The following is a 19,191-nucleotide window of genomic DNA, read 5'->3' on the forward strand; positions in this document are numbered from 1 at the left end:
CAAGAACAATTCCAGTCATTATTAAAAAAAAAAAGGGGGGGGGTTGCGTTGGGGGTGGCCTTTACATGGGAATAAATCATTACCAGGCCCACTTAGTTAAAAAAAAAAAATTTGGGAAATGCAAAATTCACGTCGAGAAGTCGCTGAGGTATGCAACTTTCTTTAGTAGAACAGAAAAGTTCGTCTTTATAAGCCTTATTCCGCTGCTATGCATGGTAGGTCGAGGAAGGGTACATTCCATTCCAATTAGCTCTGTTTCTTGTCGTTTAACGGGCATTATTCCCCTTTTCTCTCATCCTCGTCTCGATTTGTCTGTGCACAAAACCTTTTCTCATCTCCTTACCTCCCTGAACACCCTTTCCTTCATTCCAGGACTCCATTCTTATCCCTCCACTTCAACCCTCCCCCCCCCTCCCCTCCCCTCCCCCTCCCCTCCCCTCCTTTCACATCTAATTTCAAACCTCACTGCTCTTAACATAATTCTTATCTTCCAGCGTGTTCTTCCCTCCTCCCCTACCATCTACACTCCCCTCCACCATTCTTCCGTACCCTCCCCACCCTCTGTCATCCATTCACTAGTGTACATCCCTTCCCGTATCAGGTATTGCAATTGAGACTGAATCTCTCTCTCTCTCTCTCTCTCTCTCTCCTCCTCCCCCTTTCCCCCCCCTTACTATCCTCTCTCTTCCTCTTCTCTCTATCTCTCTCTCTCTCCCTCTCTCTCTCTCTCATTATTTTCAACTCTCATATTTTAACGGTTCATTGTTTTGTATTTTCTTTGGAGGTGCTGATTTGATATTTTTGCAGCGTTTCAACGAACAGTCATTATTTGTTTTCTTCATCATAATGGCCTTCATTATTCTTCCTGCAGCCACCTCACTGATTCCTTGGCATTCCGTTGGGTTTGTTATTTTCCCCTCGGCTTCATTTCCCTTTTTTTCCTTGCCACTTGCTCCTCCTCCTCCTCCTCCTCCTCCTCCTCTTTTTCTCATTTTCCTTCTTTCCCCCAGGTCGAGAAAAATCGTGATCACCACTTATCTCCATTCTTCTCGGCAGTCATTTTCACCCTCGTGACATAATGAAATGAAGGTTGGAAGATTTGATTCGGCCCCTTCAGGCTACGCATACACACACACACACACACAAAACACCTCTATTTTTACAAAATTGTATATGTTCTTTTTGTGTACATCTGAATCTTTGTATCTATTCTGTGTGTAATTAGAAAAGTACTAGATTTTAAATACATTTTGCCTTTACTCTCCCGTTGCCTTGAAGTCTTGTATGCTTTCCCCCCCCAGTGCATTTTATGTTTTTTATTTATTTTCTCAGCGGCTGATATTTATTGTTCAGCTAGGTGTTTTGACTTGAGATTTTTCATTGTTTATATTTCACATTTCTTTAATTCCTCAACCTTTCAGTGTTAGGTTGTTTTCTTAATTGTTTTCTCTTGCGTTTTTGTCAATGTGAGATTCTTCTGTTCATGCAGATTCATTTGTGAAATACCTTCACTCGGAAATACTAAACTGCTCTTGACAGAATTATCCTCATGTTTTGTACCAGTCACACACTTTGTTTTTTATTTATTTTTTATTTTTTATTTTTCAAAATGAATCATGATGTTTCTATCGCTACAAATCGAATTTCTGATTGATTGATAATCGCGTGAATTGGATCTAGCATGACCGAAACATTTTTCGCACCGTCTGTATTGTCAAATCTCTGATGTATTTTGGGATGTCGACATTTATACGAGAGCGTTAATGTTTGTAATTCGTGCTTTCGAATTGTGGTCGGCGTAGTACAGGTATTTTGATGTTGTTGCTCTTATATCAGATCACCAAAGAAGGAAATTTCGGTTTAAACCGTCAGAAGCCTGGTTTTGCTTATAAAACTCCGGATTGTATTAAAACATTTTAAGCATCAGAATGGAAGTTGTCTGCATTACTGGAAAGGGGATGTTAGTCTTGAATCGTTACAGTTGGAAGGAAAAGGTTTAGAATTAATCAGCGGCAGGTACTAGGAAGGTTTTGATGTTTTAGATGATGTTTTGGATCTCGTAGAGACTGTTTTTTGTATAATAATCACCACCGTTTGTTAATTGTTACCTGCTGTCGTTGGGTAAAACGCTTTCTATGTAAATGTTGACTTAAATATTGTTAATTTTTCAGATATATTTAACCCTTGTTGATGTTTATCTTGGATGGAAAAATTTCTCTGATTTTAGCTCAATTATGAAAACTTTATTTTTCCTTGGTTATTTAACGTTACTGGTACTTAACACCGGCTCCTAAGTAGTCTTAAAAGAAGGTCATTCTTTAAACACACATCGAAGATGAAGCCTCCGTTGTTTGTTTAAGATTTAGTAAAATATAGTAATAGCAATAAGCTGCATTTTCTGTCTTTTGATAAAATAGTGACTAATATTTCTTTTTTATTTCAGGGGCGCTGCAACAGAGAGAAGCCACCTTGCAAGTACTTCCACCCGCCCCAACATCTCAAGGATCAGTTACTTATCAATGGGCGCAACCACTTGGCACTAAAGAATGCTATCATGACTCAGATCCAAGGCCTCTCCCCTGGCACGGCCGTCGTTCAAGGAACGATTCCAGTTGTAAGTCACGTCATTGTGCTCATGATTTTGTGACAGTTACTAGTGATCATGATGAAGTCATTTTCATTCATGCTGTCTATTACTTTTCATTTTTTCATTGTAACAAGATGAATGAATTTAATCATTGATCATCCTTATAACCCCTTGGTGAAAATTCAAGAATTTATTATTTTCTTGTCAACCTGCATTCGTTGTTATCTTCCCTTCCCTGTCTGTCCTCTTTTACCGTCTTGCATCTGCATGGTTGCCATAATCTTTTCTTGTGCGAAATTTCCCTTGTCTGTGATTCATTTCATTCCACTTGACTCGAATATTGTGTGGGAATCTGTCGCTCATGGACTGGTGCCATAGTGTAACTGTAAAGACCTGTTTGTTGCAAGTAGCCGATACTGACAAAAAGTCCTGAGAAATTACCTCTCTGGACTGGACGGGCTTCTGAGGTTCCTGATATATCTTTTGCTTGATGTAATTGTATCCTCTTTTGAAGGGTAGGTTCTGTGGCCTGGCTTTCCAATAACTAATTAATTATGGTGTAATCTGATGCATCTTTTTATTAGAAAAATCAATATGGTTGATTGTTCATGTTGGTATTTTCGCTTGACGTGGAAGATCCATAATATTGTGCAGCACTTGTGAACGATCCGTCTGTGTGTATACGTATTATGCTTCAGTGAGATAATAAATTAAAGTCAGATCATAGTACCATATATTATGTTTCCACACAATTGTCACTAAGATCTCTTGATGCCATTTTAAGTTTTGTGTATATATGTGCAGAGTACAAACATTGCTTTATATTTTGCTTTATATTTATGCACAGCGTGTCTGTTTATGTATTATTGTTTTCGTAATGACTTCTGCTCATGTTCTCGAAAGTGTGTTTTTTCCTCACCTTTTGGGGCGGTCGGTGACGTTCCCTTATATATTTTTTCCTTTCTTTTTTTCCCTTTTCAACCGAGGTCGTTTTAAGTTAATACCAGGTTTTATAAAACACCTTGGCATTTTTCAACTGTCTTTGGAACTTCTGGCCTTCTTTAGGTATAGTCAAGTCTGGACAAAAATGGTGTCCATATATATATTAATATATATTATAATATATATATATATATATATATAGATTTTATTTTATATTATATATATATTATATATATATATGTATTATAAATATATACTCATTCATACTTTCGTTGGGCTGCTGTGGACACCATAAGAAAATTCAAGGGAGTAAACAGTTGAATAGAACTTTTTGAAGGTGAAGCGCGGGAAAAGACAGGAGTAGCAGAATTTCACAGAGGCTCTATGCGGCACGCAGGCGCATTGTTTAGACGTGACACATACCACATACACATATACTACATATGCATATATGCATACATATTTACTGATAAAGTTTCATAGAAGGAGGATTTAGAGGAAAAAGGACAGTTGTCAGCTCCACGTTCATCCTCTCTTTATTATATCTATGATGATCACCGTAAACAAACACACTTTTCCTATATTTCACCTTCTACTTTGTATTATCGTAAGTCTTATCATACTTTTCACTTTTTTTTTTTCCTTACTTGATCCGTTTTACCAATTATTCTCATGAATAGTCTTTTGAAACTATGCATTTCAAGTAATCTAACACCTCTCAGAATACATTCTACAAAACACAACTCTGATTCACTCAAAACACTAAAAATACCAACCATGCCATCTTTTTCTTCATCACCTACATTTACATTTGAATCACCCGGCACAATCACCTTTTCTTCTCCAAACCCAGCCAGGTATACATTCAGACTCGTGCAGGAACCTTCTCTTTTCATCCGCACTTCTCCATTCCTGAACCTTATACACTTACTACTAAAATGATTTGCATCCACACAGTGCTAGTAGCAGTTTTCTTGCACTACAAACACGTACCTGTGTGTGAGTATTATCTTGTGGCCACTTTAACGAAATGGGTAAATATTTATTTGTAATGGTCATAATGCTCTTTTAACTCTTCGATTTATAAGTTAATTGATCATTGGATATTATATATATATATTCTATATATATATATATATATAGATATATATATATAGGTATAATATATATATATCTATATATAAAGGTATGTTCTTTCATTTTCACCTTAGTCTGAGTAATTACTATTTTTTTCGCAGTTTAGTAGTGGCTTAGTTATTTGGTTTCCAGAAAAAATAAAAAATAAAATCTTGCAATGTAAGCAGAAGGGATAATTTAGTTCATAAAGGAAGCATCGGTAACTAGGGTATTCTCGTATGAGAGAGACACATAAGTACATATTTATGTTTCCTTTCTCAGGCGTTATTCTATAACTGAAAGCAGCCTTGTATCGCCACCACTGCTGTTACCCTCCTGGTGAAGATTTTATGGTGGGGCCATCTTATTATTTCTTTTTCTTTTCCGACTGAAAACCGAAGGTGCGTGAGGGAAATGTCTCCTGGCACGAAGTAAAGAGCCAGCTTTAGGTGTGAACTCTATATGTTGTTGCTTTGTGTTTTTGTCCATGAAATCATTGTTTTGTATTGTTAGTATTTTGAGGTTGGAGTTAGTCTGCTATTTTTGTTTTTTAATTTCAAGGGGTTTGATGAAACTTAATTAGATTCTAATGTACTTTGTTTGGTTATACAGTTAACTTTTGTTCTGAACTAAGCGGCCTTTATTTTTATTTTAACTTAATAATAACTTAATAATACGACGTTCTTTTTCCACCTTGGTATAACAAAATTAGATATTTTCCTAACAGTTCTCTGCGTAAATAAGAGGGAAATATACTTTGTTGGCATTTTAGCATCGCTCTATTATTGCATCATTACATTTGTATGTTTAGTAAGTGCGAGTTTTTCACCTTTGCGGTTGGTGTCCTAGATGGAAATTTCATAGTTCTGGCTGACGCCATTAGCTTTCAATAGCAGATAGAATGTCATTCCTTCCTTGCTATATTATTTTCCCCTCATCCTGAGTACTGACGTCAGCTTTCCCACGTCACTGAATTTCTAGTTGAGGTCTTCCTTGCTACTTATCTATGCAGGAAAATGTCTTGATCCACTTTTTAGAGTTACCAGAGTCTAAGGAAACGTTACAGCATAGGGCGTCAATCTCTCTCTCTCTCTCTCTCTCTCTCTCTGCTAAACATCAGGTAGTTTAATTACATATTATCTTCTGAAAGAAACGTTTAGTTTCGTTTTAGATTATAAGTGTAGATACGTCTTGTGTGTATGTGTTCGTTTTAGAGATGAATTGGTCTTATTTTCAAGAACTTCTATGGTTAATAGCAGTATGATTGTTGTTATAATGTTGATTTTTCCTACATGGTACTATTTTTAAGTGGTAAATTGATATAGTTGCTGTCAATCCAAAATATCAATTGGAATAAGAACCTAAAAATTGGATAACCAAGTTTGGGAGTATAGAGTACAGAGAGTTCGTTTTCTCCTTCCCCCCTCCCCATACCTCTTCCTCCCCCTTTCCTCCAAGAACTTGCTCCTCCTCAGGTATGCACGCACCAGTTCTCCAAGTAAGGTTGGATTAATCTCGCGTAAAGTTTAGGTAGTGGTGCTTCGGAGGAAGAAAAATATTCTTCGTACCTTAACGAGATTTCCTCTTCCAAGTTCTTCAAAGCAGACTCAGCAATTTCACCAATGAGGCTCATTTTAAGACTTGGTCGAAGGGCCTTATAACATCCTTCCTCATCCTCTCATTAAAGATTCTCTCTCACTCTTTCTCTCACGTGTAAGGTGTAGACTTGATACTAGCGTTGAGAAACAGTATTACCGTCCAGTCTCTTGAAGGTTGAAAGATTTTAACTGATAATTAAAGTAATTTATCAGTAAAACACTGTTTGAATTTTATATATTCCGAGATGAACAAATACTGACTTGCACTGTTATGCAAACAACATCGTGAAGTTAAAGGCGACCGCTTGTTATTTTCAGCTAGAGTATATCCATTTTAAGATTTATATTTAGAAATAGTTCATTGTCGAGCTGGTGCTAAAGATGGACTTCAGCTGGCGCTGTACATACGATGAAAGTGTTGGCTGTTGGATGTATTAAGGTCTATATTGTACTGAGAAGAAGGAAATTTCGAAATAAAAGGAGATTTGGATCATTTGAAATTTTGCGTATTAAGGAGAATCTTACTTTCATAGTTCAGAAATAAGATGAATCTCCAAACCTTACTTTAACCGGTAGGAAATGGGATATTTTTATGCTTGTTTCTCTATATATTATATTAGTTTCAAGACAGGATGAACTACTACAACTAAAATGTCAGTTCTTTATCTTATTTTGATAGAAAAGTTAGAATTAATTCAGATATCTTTTTCAAAAGTAGCATTAGGAAGGAAAATAGTGTCTAATTCAGAGCCGGAATTGTTTCTAGTTTAGAACTTGACACATTTTGGCGCCTTGTGGATCTGTTAAGGGTTGTTTCAAAACAATACATAGTCGTTTTACCGTTGATATTGACTTGGTGTTTTTCTTTCTTTCCTATCCCATCATTGTAATACTATGACATTTACAATTCTAGCGCCTCAGCGGCGTGGTTGGCATGGTATTGGCGTCCCACCTCGGTGGTTGCGGGTTTGATTCGCGGCCATTCCATTGAGGAGTGAGAGAAGTGTATTTCTGGTGATAGAAGTTCACTCTCGACGTGGTTTGGAAGTCGCGTAAAGCCGTTGGTCCCGTTGCTGAATAACCACTGGTTCCATGCAACGTAAAAGCACCATACAAACAAACAAACAAACATTTACAATTCGTACCATAGAAGTCTGCTGATCTTGTTGCTTCTCAGCGGTAGGAGATAAAATCAAAGATAAATTGATACAGAGGGTGACTGTGCTTCCACTCAAATTGTGTAAGGAGAAAAATTGACGATTGTTAACTGATTTTAAAAAACATAAAATCTGCTGTTGTTATTTTCTTGGTTTATGAAACTTTTCAGTGCTCTATCGAATAAGATGTTGGGAAAGAACCATTAATACTATACTGTTCCTAAATTGTTATTTATTCTTGGCTGATACTATACTCAGCTGTCCATTTTGTTCGTAACCCGTACGGTTAACGCTCTACAAAGCTCCTCTTAGTCTTTTGGATGGGGTGTCGCATAGATGGTGCCAACCGTGAGGTGTTCGCGGATTTGGAATCTGCCTTCTTTCTTTTGTATTTTTGTGTTTGTCTTGAAGCTGTCATCTCCTTGTACGGGAATACGTGGGCTTTTGTGTATTGAATTATCTTTTACACTTCGAGTTTTGTATAAAAGACAGTGTCCATTGTACAAAACACTTGCAAATTTCGTTTCCACATCAGGTTTTGTTTTAGTTTCAGTGCCACCCCTCCTTTCTATCTAGCTTAGGTGGCTGCGCGTATTCTGAGACCAACCACATATTATACCATAGGCTATCGCTATCGCGGACATGTGGTTGGTTACCTCCTTTGTTGGGGGTGGGGGGCGGTTAGGCGGGGTTATGCATGTATTTACCTTCAAGAGATGATGTAAACAAAAGTTTTCGTTTTCATGCATTCATGCCCCTTTTCTTTCTCTCAGGTCTACAACCACACAACACACACACACACACACACACACACACACACACACACACCGTCTTTCCCCCTCTTCCATCAACACGCTTAGAAATTCTGAGAGATTTTCCTACAAGATTCCGCCGGGGCTTCGAAAGCAAACTCTTGAGCGCTAAGCTGATTACCATGGCTAAAGTATTTAGTGTCTCCCATCTCCGGAGGACTTTTTCATATTGAACGTAAACATTGCTGTGCTTGTGGGATTCGTGGAAGTGTTAGGCTTTGGTTTCTGCTGTTGTCCCACTTGTTTTTATATTTTGTTAGAATGAAACGAAAAAGAGAGCCCCAGTCAGCACTTGTTTCTCTGTTTGCGTTGACTTAAAAAATTGAAAGAGGGTGTCACTAACCACTTGTTTGTATTTTTCCAGATATTCATAAACCAGAAAGCAAGTGTCAGCCGTGATTTGTCTTACTGTTTTATGATATCAAGAAACGAAAAAAAAATAGGATGCTGATCACGTATTGCATTTGCTTGCGTTTTTCTTCTTTGTCGAAGACAAATCTACCGACTTCAAAAAATTCAAAGTCGTCCTCCATTTTTGCACAAAATCTGCTTTATCCTATCACAACAGCAACAGTGAATAAACATATCTGTGGAATTGTAAGGGTTGGTTATTATTGTAAAAGACTTGTGAAGAGAAATTCTTCCCGCATTCATGTAAAAGTATGTCTGTGACACAGATTTTCGAAATTCAGCCTCTATTTTTTTCTAGAGTATTTTTGCACCAATCTGGCATTAGTTTTTCTCATTCGGTTTCATTTTCATCTAGAATTAGAAATGTGCTGAATGGTCTCTGGTCTGTTTTTGGGATAAAGTTTAATTATGGTTACGGCGACGTCTCAAGTTTTGCTCTGCAGACAAGCAAGCAGTGGAAATTGACGTCCAAGAGAGATCTTGAGTTAGTTTTGTGTGTGTGTGTCATCTATCCATTATTTTAGGTATGTTTAAATTACAATACTACTTTTGACACGTATAGCATGTAAATAGCGTACGTACATCTTTGGATGTCTTACTGGAAAGAAAGTGGGAGGAGAACTTTTGGAAAGGAAGCTTGCTGGGTGGGTGAGGGAGGGAGGGAGGTTGTGGATGTGTGGGTGGAACTTTGATTATCCGGTTCTTATATCCAGGGTTATCTATCTCATAGGATGTACCAGTATTCTGATCTCCTTTTCCTTTCATTTTTTTTTACCACCGTAAATGCCAATATTCCCTTTACCCTTACTGAAGAGCAACAGATCAGCAGCGTAACGTGAACTATATTTTGGTTTTCCGAGAATCACGTATTTTATGGCAATATAAATGCTTGAATGTTTGTTCGTTTGAGTGTCATTTGCATTTGTGTTCCGGAGGTCAGTCGGGGCAGTCTTCCGTCGAAGAGATTGCGACTTGCTAATCCCTGCCATTGTCTGTGACGTTTGCTTAGAATTGCATACCAGCCCAGCCAAGGTCTCTCTCTCTCTCTCTCTCTCTCTCTCTCTCTCTCTCTCTATATATATATATCTATATATATATATATATATATTGAAAATCCTCTCTTCGGGATGTCGGATGCCTTTGTATTTGCTTATCTCTCTACCATTTCAATTTCCAACGTGCCTGAGTTTAACTTACAAACAATGGAATCATGTTTGATATTTTTCATCTTATTAAAATGACGAGACTAAAAAGGCTAAGGATGGGAAAGCTTTTTGTTTACATTTTTCTGAAGTAAAATGCTTTTGAGCGTCATTACGTTTTCTTGTGCTTTTACATGTCCCTTTAATAGAATTGGTTTCTAATCATTAATTTGATAAAAGAAGCCAGGGCCATTAACTTGTGCTTTAGCCTTGATGTTATGAGCCCAGCTGCCGCTTTGCCTATGCGTAGTTTTAATTAGTGCCATTGACTGAACACAGTCGCTTTATTTTGTCTTGCAAGAACGGTGGGTTGCTTTTGTGTAGAAATAGATTCGCCGAGTATTTAAGAATTTGCAAGTGCTTTGTGATTTTTAGGTGATGTTTTTATGAACCTTGTGCATAAAATGTTCTTGACACAGCCTCTGTGGCCGTTCCCTTTCATGGATCCCTTTATAGATATTTAAGTTGATATTGCTTTCTTTGAATTTAGGAGCTTTTGAATGGCGCTTCCATCGCACACGGGTGTGCTGAATTCTTTTTGCTTTGGCGATATACCTATAAAGACGTGTATTACGTACTTCTCTGTTTTGCCACCCACCAGCCATTCTCACATCAGTATTGACCTTGACGTTATCATATATTCAGTTTAAGAAAATTATACGACTCATAACCTTCATATTGTCTGTCCTTTTGAAATGAAATGCACCATGTATTTTTTTCGATGAAAGAATTGTTTGAAGTAGCTAATAACATTTCTTCAAACTTCCCGTTTTCTTTGATTTGTAAATTGATCATTTGTGTCATATCATCAGTCCTCAAATGTTTTCCCGTTTCCATCTTCTGTTCATTAAGATCTGAAAAAAAAGTGGTGTCGTGTGTGATTTCATATTAAGTTGTATGAAAAGTAATGTAAAGTGAGAACCAGAATAGTACTTGTTACCTTTCACTCTTATTTATGTTAGGTAATGATGTTGGTAGGTTGTTTTGCTATGATAATTATATGCTAAATGAAGTTCTAAATTTTGACAATAAAGTAACTGCTAGTTTGTTTGTAGTTTGTGCTTGCTTTCAACATAGTGTTATATAAGATTTTGCTTATTGAAAACATTAGAATAAGAGAAAACTGGTATTGCCTGGATTACACGAGGAATATTTTAAAGAACAAAATAGTTTTGCGTTAGTTCCAGAGCATAGATAATAGTAAGTAAAATGTCGGACCCTATTTTTGTATCCAAAACTCATTTGGTTTCTATAACGAATTTAAATATTAGGCTTTAATCTAGTATATGTGACATATGAATGCTCATGTGCTATATAAATATTGTGAAGCCATCAAAGAAGCATTGTAAGGAGCGTTCAAGTTCTGTTGCGGAGGGTAATTATTATATTTTTGTCTATCAGTAGCAATTGATATGCAAAAATATATTTTCTTCCACGTGTAATCCCGAAGGCATATAGAGTAAATTTAAAGTAAAATATTTATCTTGATCGCTGCTTGATGATTTCATAGCCTTTTATTTTCTTTCACGCCACAGGAACAAGTGAGTACATGTCTGCCACAGGTTGGTGATACTTTCTTTATTATTATTGTTTTTATGAATGTTTGTTGCACATTTGTGGCCCCCGTTTGAAGAAGAAAAAAAAGCAAAAAGGTCCCATCCATTTCTCTCTCTCTTTTCTCTTTCAAAATCTTATTCTCTCACTCGTAGAAATGCTCTCTTTCTCTCTCATGTTATATATACATATAATTGTGTATATATATTTATATATAAAAACTCCTTGTGTTGTCCCATGCTTGCACATTTTGAATATTCGTAGATGCTTTTGATGACCATTTTTTTTTATTTTACTAACATGACCTTAGAAATTATACAGTAGTTGTTATTATTGTTACTATGCTCCTTCCCTCCCTGTTTCTACTACTTCACCTCCAATTGGTTTTATGTGTGGAGGGAGGAACGGGCTGAGTGAAGCGCCACGACCGAACGTTTCATCTGTGGATCCCCGCTTTCCCCTCAACTTTGTTAAGAGCCTCAGGTCTCCTCCTCCCCCTCCTTCTCCTCCTCCTCCTCCTCCTTTCATATTGATGGTGTGTGTATAAAGGTCACATTTTCCTTTTCTTCATGAAACGTTTTATGGTCAAATCTATCCTTGTAAGTTTTAAGATGTTAAATTGTATCAAGGGGTGAAGGCATCATTAACAATGAGAGAGGAAAATGTTAAACATAAGAATAATAAACTAAAGTCAAATGCAGAGGCTTTTATGGAGGCACTTTCAGAATCTGACACCCACAATGACACGAGCAGAGCGATTTTTTCATTAGTACGGAAAATCGCACAAGGGGATACTTACACACACATCCCAGGCCTTTCTTACTCTAGCATAAACATTTTCATTAACATGCGCTCACACACATCTATTTAATATTTTTAGAAAATGATGTAATTGGAATCACCCCACATATATATTACCCATATATATATATATATATATATATATATATATATATATATATATATATCTATATATATATAGAAGAATAGATAGATATATACACACATATACATACATAAAATATATATCTAAAAATTCACAAGAACGTGATTAGAACATTTTAAGTACTAGAGTCCACCCTTTTGTAAGCTGTGTATCAAAACATTTTACACGACAGGAGCATTCATCTAATTCAACAGTAGACCTCATCAGCTGACTGATTTTTCCTTTTTAAAAGTACAAATACATAATGCCACGAAGGACAGAAAAGACGCAAGAACAGTCTCAAAGGAAGCAAACAACAAAATCAAACTATCACAATCATGTTATTCCGTCGTTTATCTGTTGTTTGGCCAAAAGACGAGCCGATCGCCGTGGTTGAATTGCTTCATCTGTCCGTTCGGCTGTTACCTGGTCCACACCATCCGCATCGGCACCTCACTGGGGCCTCTTCCTTCCAATGCCTGGGCGGGAGAAGAGAGACAACCGGTGTAATAGGGGGAGTGGTGCAAACAACGTCTGTTCTAAAATTTATAGTTTTAAGAATCAAATAATTCAAAAATGCATCCACTTGGGCAAATGATTTGTTAAACTCAAACACGTTTAAAATATTAATAAAAGCCCCTTCAACTACTCTGCGTCTACCTACGCTGTTATCTTTGTCGAATACTTTCGCTCCTTCCCAGTCAGTTAACTTGGAAGGAGCGAATGTAATCTACAAAAATAACAGCGTTGGTAGACGCAGAGTAATTGAAGGGGCTCTTATTAATATTTTAAACGTGTATGAGTTTAACAAATCATTTACCCAAGTGGATGCATTTTTGAATTATTTGATTCTTAATACTATAAATTTTAGAACAGACGTTATTTGCACCACTCTTCCTATTACACCGGTTGTCTCTCTTCTCCCGCCCAGGCATTGGAAGGAAGAGGCCCCAGTGAGGTGCCGATGCGGATGGTGTGGACCAGGTAACAGCCGAACGGACAGATGAATCAGTTCAACCACGGCGATCGGCTCGTCTTTTGGCCAAACAGATATTTGATTTGTACCTTTAAAAAGAAAAATCAGTCAGCTGACGAGGTCTACTGTTGAATTAGATGAAAAGCTCCGGTCGTGTAAAGTTTTTTTAATACATAGCTTACAAAAGTGTGGACTTTTATTACTTAAATATTATATAGATATATATATATATAATATATATATATATATCTATATATATTATATATATATATATATATGTTCATGCATGTGTCGTTCCCTTTCGCTCACAGTCACATTAGACAGCGAAAGAGTCGTCAGATTTTATTTATTTTTTCCTAGAAATTTCGAATGGGTGTATTTTGTTTTTATTAGAGTAGACTATTGTTGCGTGTTTGTCTTCAGACCTGTAATAAAGGCGATAATAAGTCGTATTATAGGTTTTTTAGCCATAATATTTGGACCGTGAAATTATTCTTTAAGACTCAGCGGGGGAAATGAATAAACGTAAGAGTTTTGTCATGGGGTTGCTCAGTCTGACGCAGGTGAGACGAAAACAAGACTCAAGTTTCAGATAATTCTCAAGTGTCCTCTGGCCTATAAGGCGCAGTCATTAGATGTAGAAATACCTTCGCATAATTTTCGTTTCCACTGCCGATTACGCTATGGAATTATTTTCATAGTTCCAGCTGTTTCTTTTGTGCGTCCTAGTTGCGTTTCCAGAAAGTCCCTTGCATCTCATTCACCTTCTTGCATTTCAACTCTTTACTTTCTCTGCAGTGGTGTATTAGCTACAGTACTAAGGTGGCTGGAACAAGGAATATTGGAAGTAAAATGACGTCAGGGACTACCAAGAATTTTTTTATTCATTTATATTTAATCTGCCTTCCTTTCCCCTGATCCATTATCTTGTCTCAGCTACATCCAGGTGATATCGTAGTAATCTCGACCATTCTGATTCAAGGACTCTTCATTTACTCTGAAAACTCATGATATTTCCCGATTTTTTTTTTTTTTTTTTATGCTCTGACATTGACGCAAATATTTCTTTGTAGGCTGTTTGTTTAACTCACAGACCAACATAGAGTTAAGGAATATTCAAAATAGTGCTGATGTTTTATCAGATGCACACATCACTTGCGGCTTTTCAATGTCTTTTCTTTTCCCCATCTAGCCCCGGCTTTTGTATTCGTATGTTTTTGGTTATGTACGTAGTTGTTGCTTTAGGTGTTTGTTAGCTAATATGCCTTATTCTGTAACTTTTTTTTTTTTGTGTTTGATAATAGTACAGTTTTGTAAGGGTTGTTTTCTTCAGCCTTTTAATGTCCAATGTTACCTCATAATGAACGTACTTGGAGGTAGGCAAGACGAAGTTTTCTTTGGAGGTAGGTAAGGCGAATATTTCATCAAATGCAGGACACCCGTTTTAAACATTAGTAAAGGTATCGCCATCACGCGTGTCGGTAACTTTGCGAGATTTCATTCTTAAAATCCGTCAGTTTCTACAGTTGTTCTTCCTCAAGAGGAAATTACTCACGACTGATGCGATTTTGGTGCTTCGCCCTTGTTGCTGTGGCCAGTCGATGATTAGTTTGTCACGTTTGATGTATGACAGATGGCTTAAATATTTATACGAAACTGCTGGAAAGGTAAGGTACATGATTCAGTTTTGGATTTTGTTGGTACGTGACATACTGATGGAAGATCCAGATAACATGATATGTAAATTCCAGAAGATATACTTTTGAAAATGTACATACAAAATAGAATAACGATATGTTGGTTCATAACATATTGGTGTACATCCATGATAACTTTGATTTGAAAACATGAATATGGTTCTATAATTTTTAGATTGTGTTGGAAGGGTTGAATCATTAGAAGCTGGGGTCAGTTTGGTTTCTCCATAATTTGATGGAAATTGACGTCCATATTATACAGTTGACAGGTCTGGTTGAAAGTCAGGTTAAGAAAAGGAAGGGGATGTCGCAGGAGGGTTCATTTACCCCCCAGAATTGGAGAAGAAGATGGTTAGAGCTTGGATTGTGGTAAGAAGAGAATCTTTAGAAGTGAATGTGGTTGGGTGTAGGAGAGGAGGGGGAGGTTAGGTGGCGTATAGGGACGGGAGGAGGAGGGATGGTTATGTGGGAGGGGGTGGGTTAGCAAGTGACAGTGCAGTATCAGATGCAAACCTGTTCTAGCTGTTGCAATTTAAGTCACTGCAAAACCTTAGCCTCCTGTTGTCACACTTATGCTCTCTCTCTCTCTCTCTCTCTCTCTCTCTCTCTCTCTCTCTCTCTCTCTCTCTCTCTCGTGTTTTGATCTCTCGTAAAGTTTGGGGAAAATACGTGTGTTGATTTTTTTACGTCCGTTTTTCATGAACATGTGTGTATACTTTACTCTCGGCCATCTTTTGTTTGATGTTTGTGTGTGTTTTTACGATACTGTGTGGTGTCCTTTCACGTGTTTGCTCTATTTAGTTTATTATTATGGTTTGAAGTTAATTATGCTCTTATTTGGTTTATTACAATGGTTTGAAGTTAACTATGCTCTTATTTGGTTTATTACTATGGTTTGAAGTTAATTAATTTTTTAACCAATTTACTGAATGATTTTGTTGCCACTTAGGATTTTTCTTTTCTGACGTGGGTACAAATATATTTACCATTTCAACCATTTGTTTAAGATGTTTTCTTTCCGCTTGTATGTTTCGTAGCTGTTTCAGCTGTAAATACTTATCTAAGAGAATGTTTTCCGTATTCTCTGTCGTTCATGTACTCCTTCTCTTAAGGTCCTCTGTGGTAAGTATTGCTGCGGAGTTGTTTGAAAAAGCACTGGAAGATAAATAACGTGGGATACGGTGCCAGAAATAGATATCTCCTATTCAGATTTCAGCTCTCGCAGTGCGCCTTGTGCTAGATGCAGAGCAAAACTGACCAAGAGTTGTTAGGGTGTGACCTGGTTTCTTCAGAAGCAGCTGTTGACCAAACGGGGTGTGTTGATCCACGGCAATTATTGATTGGTAATGGTATAAATTTAATTATGATGCAGGTTCGTTTCCTCTTCTTGTAAGCATTGCTACTGTTTATTCAGAAAGCATTTTATTTCCTTATGTTTTCGTTGTTACGGCTATATTATGTAAAAAAAATCAGTAATATTGATCCGTCGAAATTACTTAAGTATGTATTTTTAAGTAATTGTTTTCGTAGTTTTAATGCAGTTAGGCTTAGTTTCTGTAGTTTGCTTAAAATTTAATTATTGTAAATTTTATAGGGAATCAATCAAATTTACTGCAATTAGAAAATTTGATTGTTGCTTGAAAAATTTAAATGTATACACAGTATGAATTTCTTTATTTATTTGAATTTTTCGACCGGGTGCCGTATTGTAGGTTGAGAGTATTCGAAACAGTATGGTGGAAACACTTGTGCCACATATCCATTATAAATCCATGCCTAACTGCAGAAATCTTTAGATGAATATCTACTACTACCATGCTTCCCATTTCAAATAGCCTACTGTAAAAAAATTTTTTTTAGAACAAATCCCACCAGTTTACGGACAAAATTTTCCTCGTACAACGTCGGAACTCCGCACTAAAGATTTTAGGAAGGAACCAGTGTCATTTCACAGAACCAGTTGCATTATTTAGTTCAGAGCTACGTTTATCAGAGTGTATTGAATATACAATAAACCCATCGCTTCTTATTGTGCCATCGAGGTCAATGGACGTTGAAGTCGGAAAAGTGGAATAATAGCTCACCGACGCCACGGAAGAGTAGAGTCACCAGTTTTTGTGGCACTGGGTATTGGGCAAGGTCAGGTGCATCTTGTTCAGCCTTCCTTCTACCTCATCCCCCTCCCGTCTTTATCTACAGGTTTACCTGTTGCCCTTCATCAGATCAATAGTTGTTTAAAGTGGCACATATTGGAACACAATTATACATATTATATATCTTTTGGCTGTCTTTTAGGCTAAAAAGTGCTTAGCGACGAAGTCAGCGAAATTCACCACTGTATAGTATCTTTTGAATGGCAGGGAGAATTTGATATTGATTATCTAATAATCAAATTATCAGTTAACTACCAGATTCGTTTCTCTTTTAAAGTTGGCGACTTCTCTCTACATTGACGCCTTGTAAACATCTACGCTTACAAAGAGTTTCATTTGAGGTGGTTGCAAACTTTCTTGTTCATTTGGGGTAAAGCTTACTTCTGGTATTTTCAGAAGAATGACGGACGTTGGTAAAACGGATTTGTTATAGAACATCCATAATCCATAATATGTAATAATGCTGATTTTCGCTGTGCCTTTTTATTTTCGCATAGTCCCTCTTGTCGAGTTGTTGTAAAAAAATCGTCGGATTTCTCATCGTATTTTAATTTAAAATGTTAATCAAAAGTAAGCTTTATTGAAGCTTATATCAGTATTCAGGAGATTAGTCTTGAGAAATTATTTCTCCTGAAATTACACGAGGATTCTGTATTACAATCTTAATGAGTACAGTTGTAATCATCGTGATGGGCGCTAACTTAGTTGTTTTGCCCTTTAGATGGTAAGGGGATCACGATAACTATGCAGTTGTTTTATTCATGAGGAAATTGAAACATTTTAGGTTCATGTTTTTAATCCTTATCGTGTTGAGCTAGCAGTAGCTACCAGGTACACGTAGTTTTTCTGCCGTCCGCGTAGATGAATCTTTAGAACGTTGCAGCATAAGTACCCTCACATCGGATTTCCCTTATTACTAGAGAGCGCCTCAGTGACGTGGTTGGTATGGTGTTGGCGTCCCACCTCGGTGGTCGCGGGTTCGATTCTCGGCCATTCCATTGAGTAGTGAGAGATGTGTATTTCTGGTGGTAGAAGTTCACTCTCGACGTGGTTCGTAAGTCACGTAAAGCCGTGGGTCCCGTTGCTGAATAACCACTAGTTCCATGCAACGTAAAAGCACCATACAAACAAACAAACTTATCACTAGATACCCTCTCAAAACAGGTCTAAGCAAATTCAATCCTGGCGTTTACCCGATACGAATATACCTTGGAATGCAGTAGTTATCGCCCTCGGTAACATCTTTTGCAGCTAGCTGTTTTCTTGGTGTCTACACTACCGTTGTTGAGAGGAAGAGAAAGAGAAGAAAACGTGTGGGAGCTGGAGAGATCGTAACCGGCTTGTTGCTGTACCTGTGGCATGTAGCTCAGATTTCAGAACTCGTCAGTCGTCTCTTACTCACAAGCCTAGTTGGTGGTCCTGTTGAAGGAAAAGGGGGAGGGGTGTAGGAAGGGATTTTTGGCCGGTTGAAGGATGGTCATGGAAGATGGAAGCCGCATTGGGTGTAAAGGGACGAAAGAAAGGAACGTGCGCCCATCACCTTCCTTTTAAAATATTAACCAAATTTAAAGAATAATTTACAAATATGTGATATATATATATATATATATATATATATATATATATATATATATATATATATATATATATATACACACACACACACATATACATACACCACATCACATATCTGTAAAAAGCGCCTCAGTGGCGTGGTTGGTTTGGTGTTTGCTTCTCACCTCGGTGGTCGCAGGTTCGATTATCGGCCATTCCATTGAGGAGTGAGAGATGTGAATTTCTGGTGATAGAAGTTCACTCTCTACGTGGTTCGGAAGTCACGTAAAGCCGTTGGTCCCGTTGCTGAATAACCACTGGTTCCATGCAACGTAAAGACACCATACAAACAAAATAAACATATCTGTAAAAGGTGTGTGGTATATATATATATATATATATATATATATATATATATATATATATATATATATATATATATATATATATATATATATGTGTGTGTGTGTGTGTGTGTGTGTGTGTGTGTGTGTGTGTTTTCCATCA

General features: G+C 37.1%; 1 protein-coding gene across 1 annotated transcript in view; it reads left to right on the plus strand.

Annotated features, from left to right (window-relative positions):
• Positions 1-19,191, plus strand: part of LOC135197858 (muscleblind-like protein 1) — a 295,887-nt gene that overhangs the window by 206,906 nt on the left and 69,790 nt on the right. The window contains exon 4 of the mRNA XM_064225040.1: positions 2,444-2,614. Coding sequence (XP_064081110.1) covers positions 2,444-2,614 — 171 coding nt within the window. The remainder of the gene's footprint in view (positions 1-2,443; positions 2,615-19,191) is intronic.

This window comes from Macrobrachium nipponense, chromosome 21, assembly GCF_015104395.2.
Source record: "Macrobrachium nipponense isolate FS-2020 chromosome 21, ASM1510439v2, whole genome shotgun sequence".
NCBI classification, from domain to species: domain Eukaryota; kingdom Metazoa; phylum Arthropoda; class Malacostraca; order Decapoda; family Palaemonidae; genus Macrobrachium; species Macrobrachium nipponense.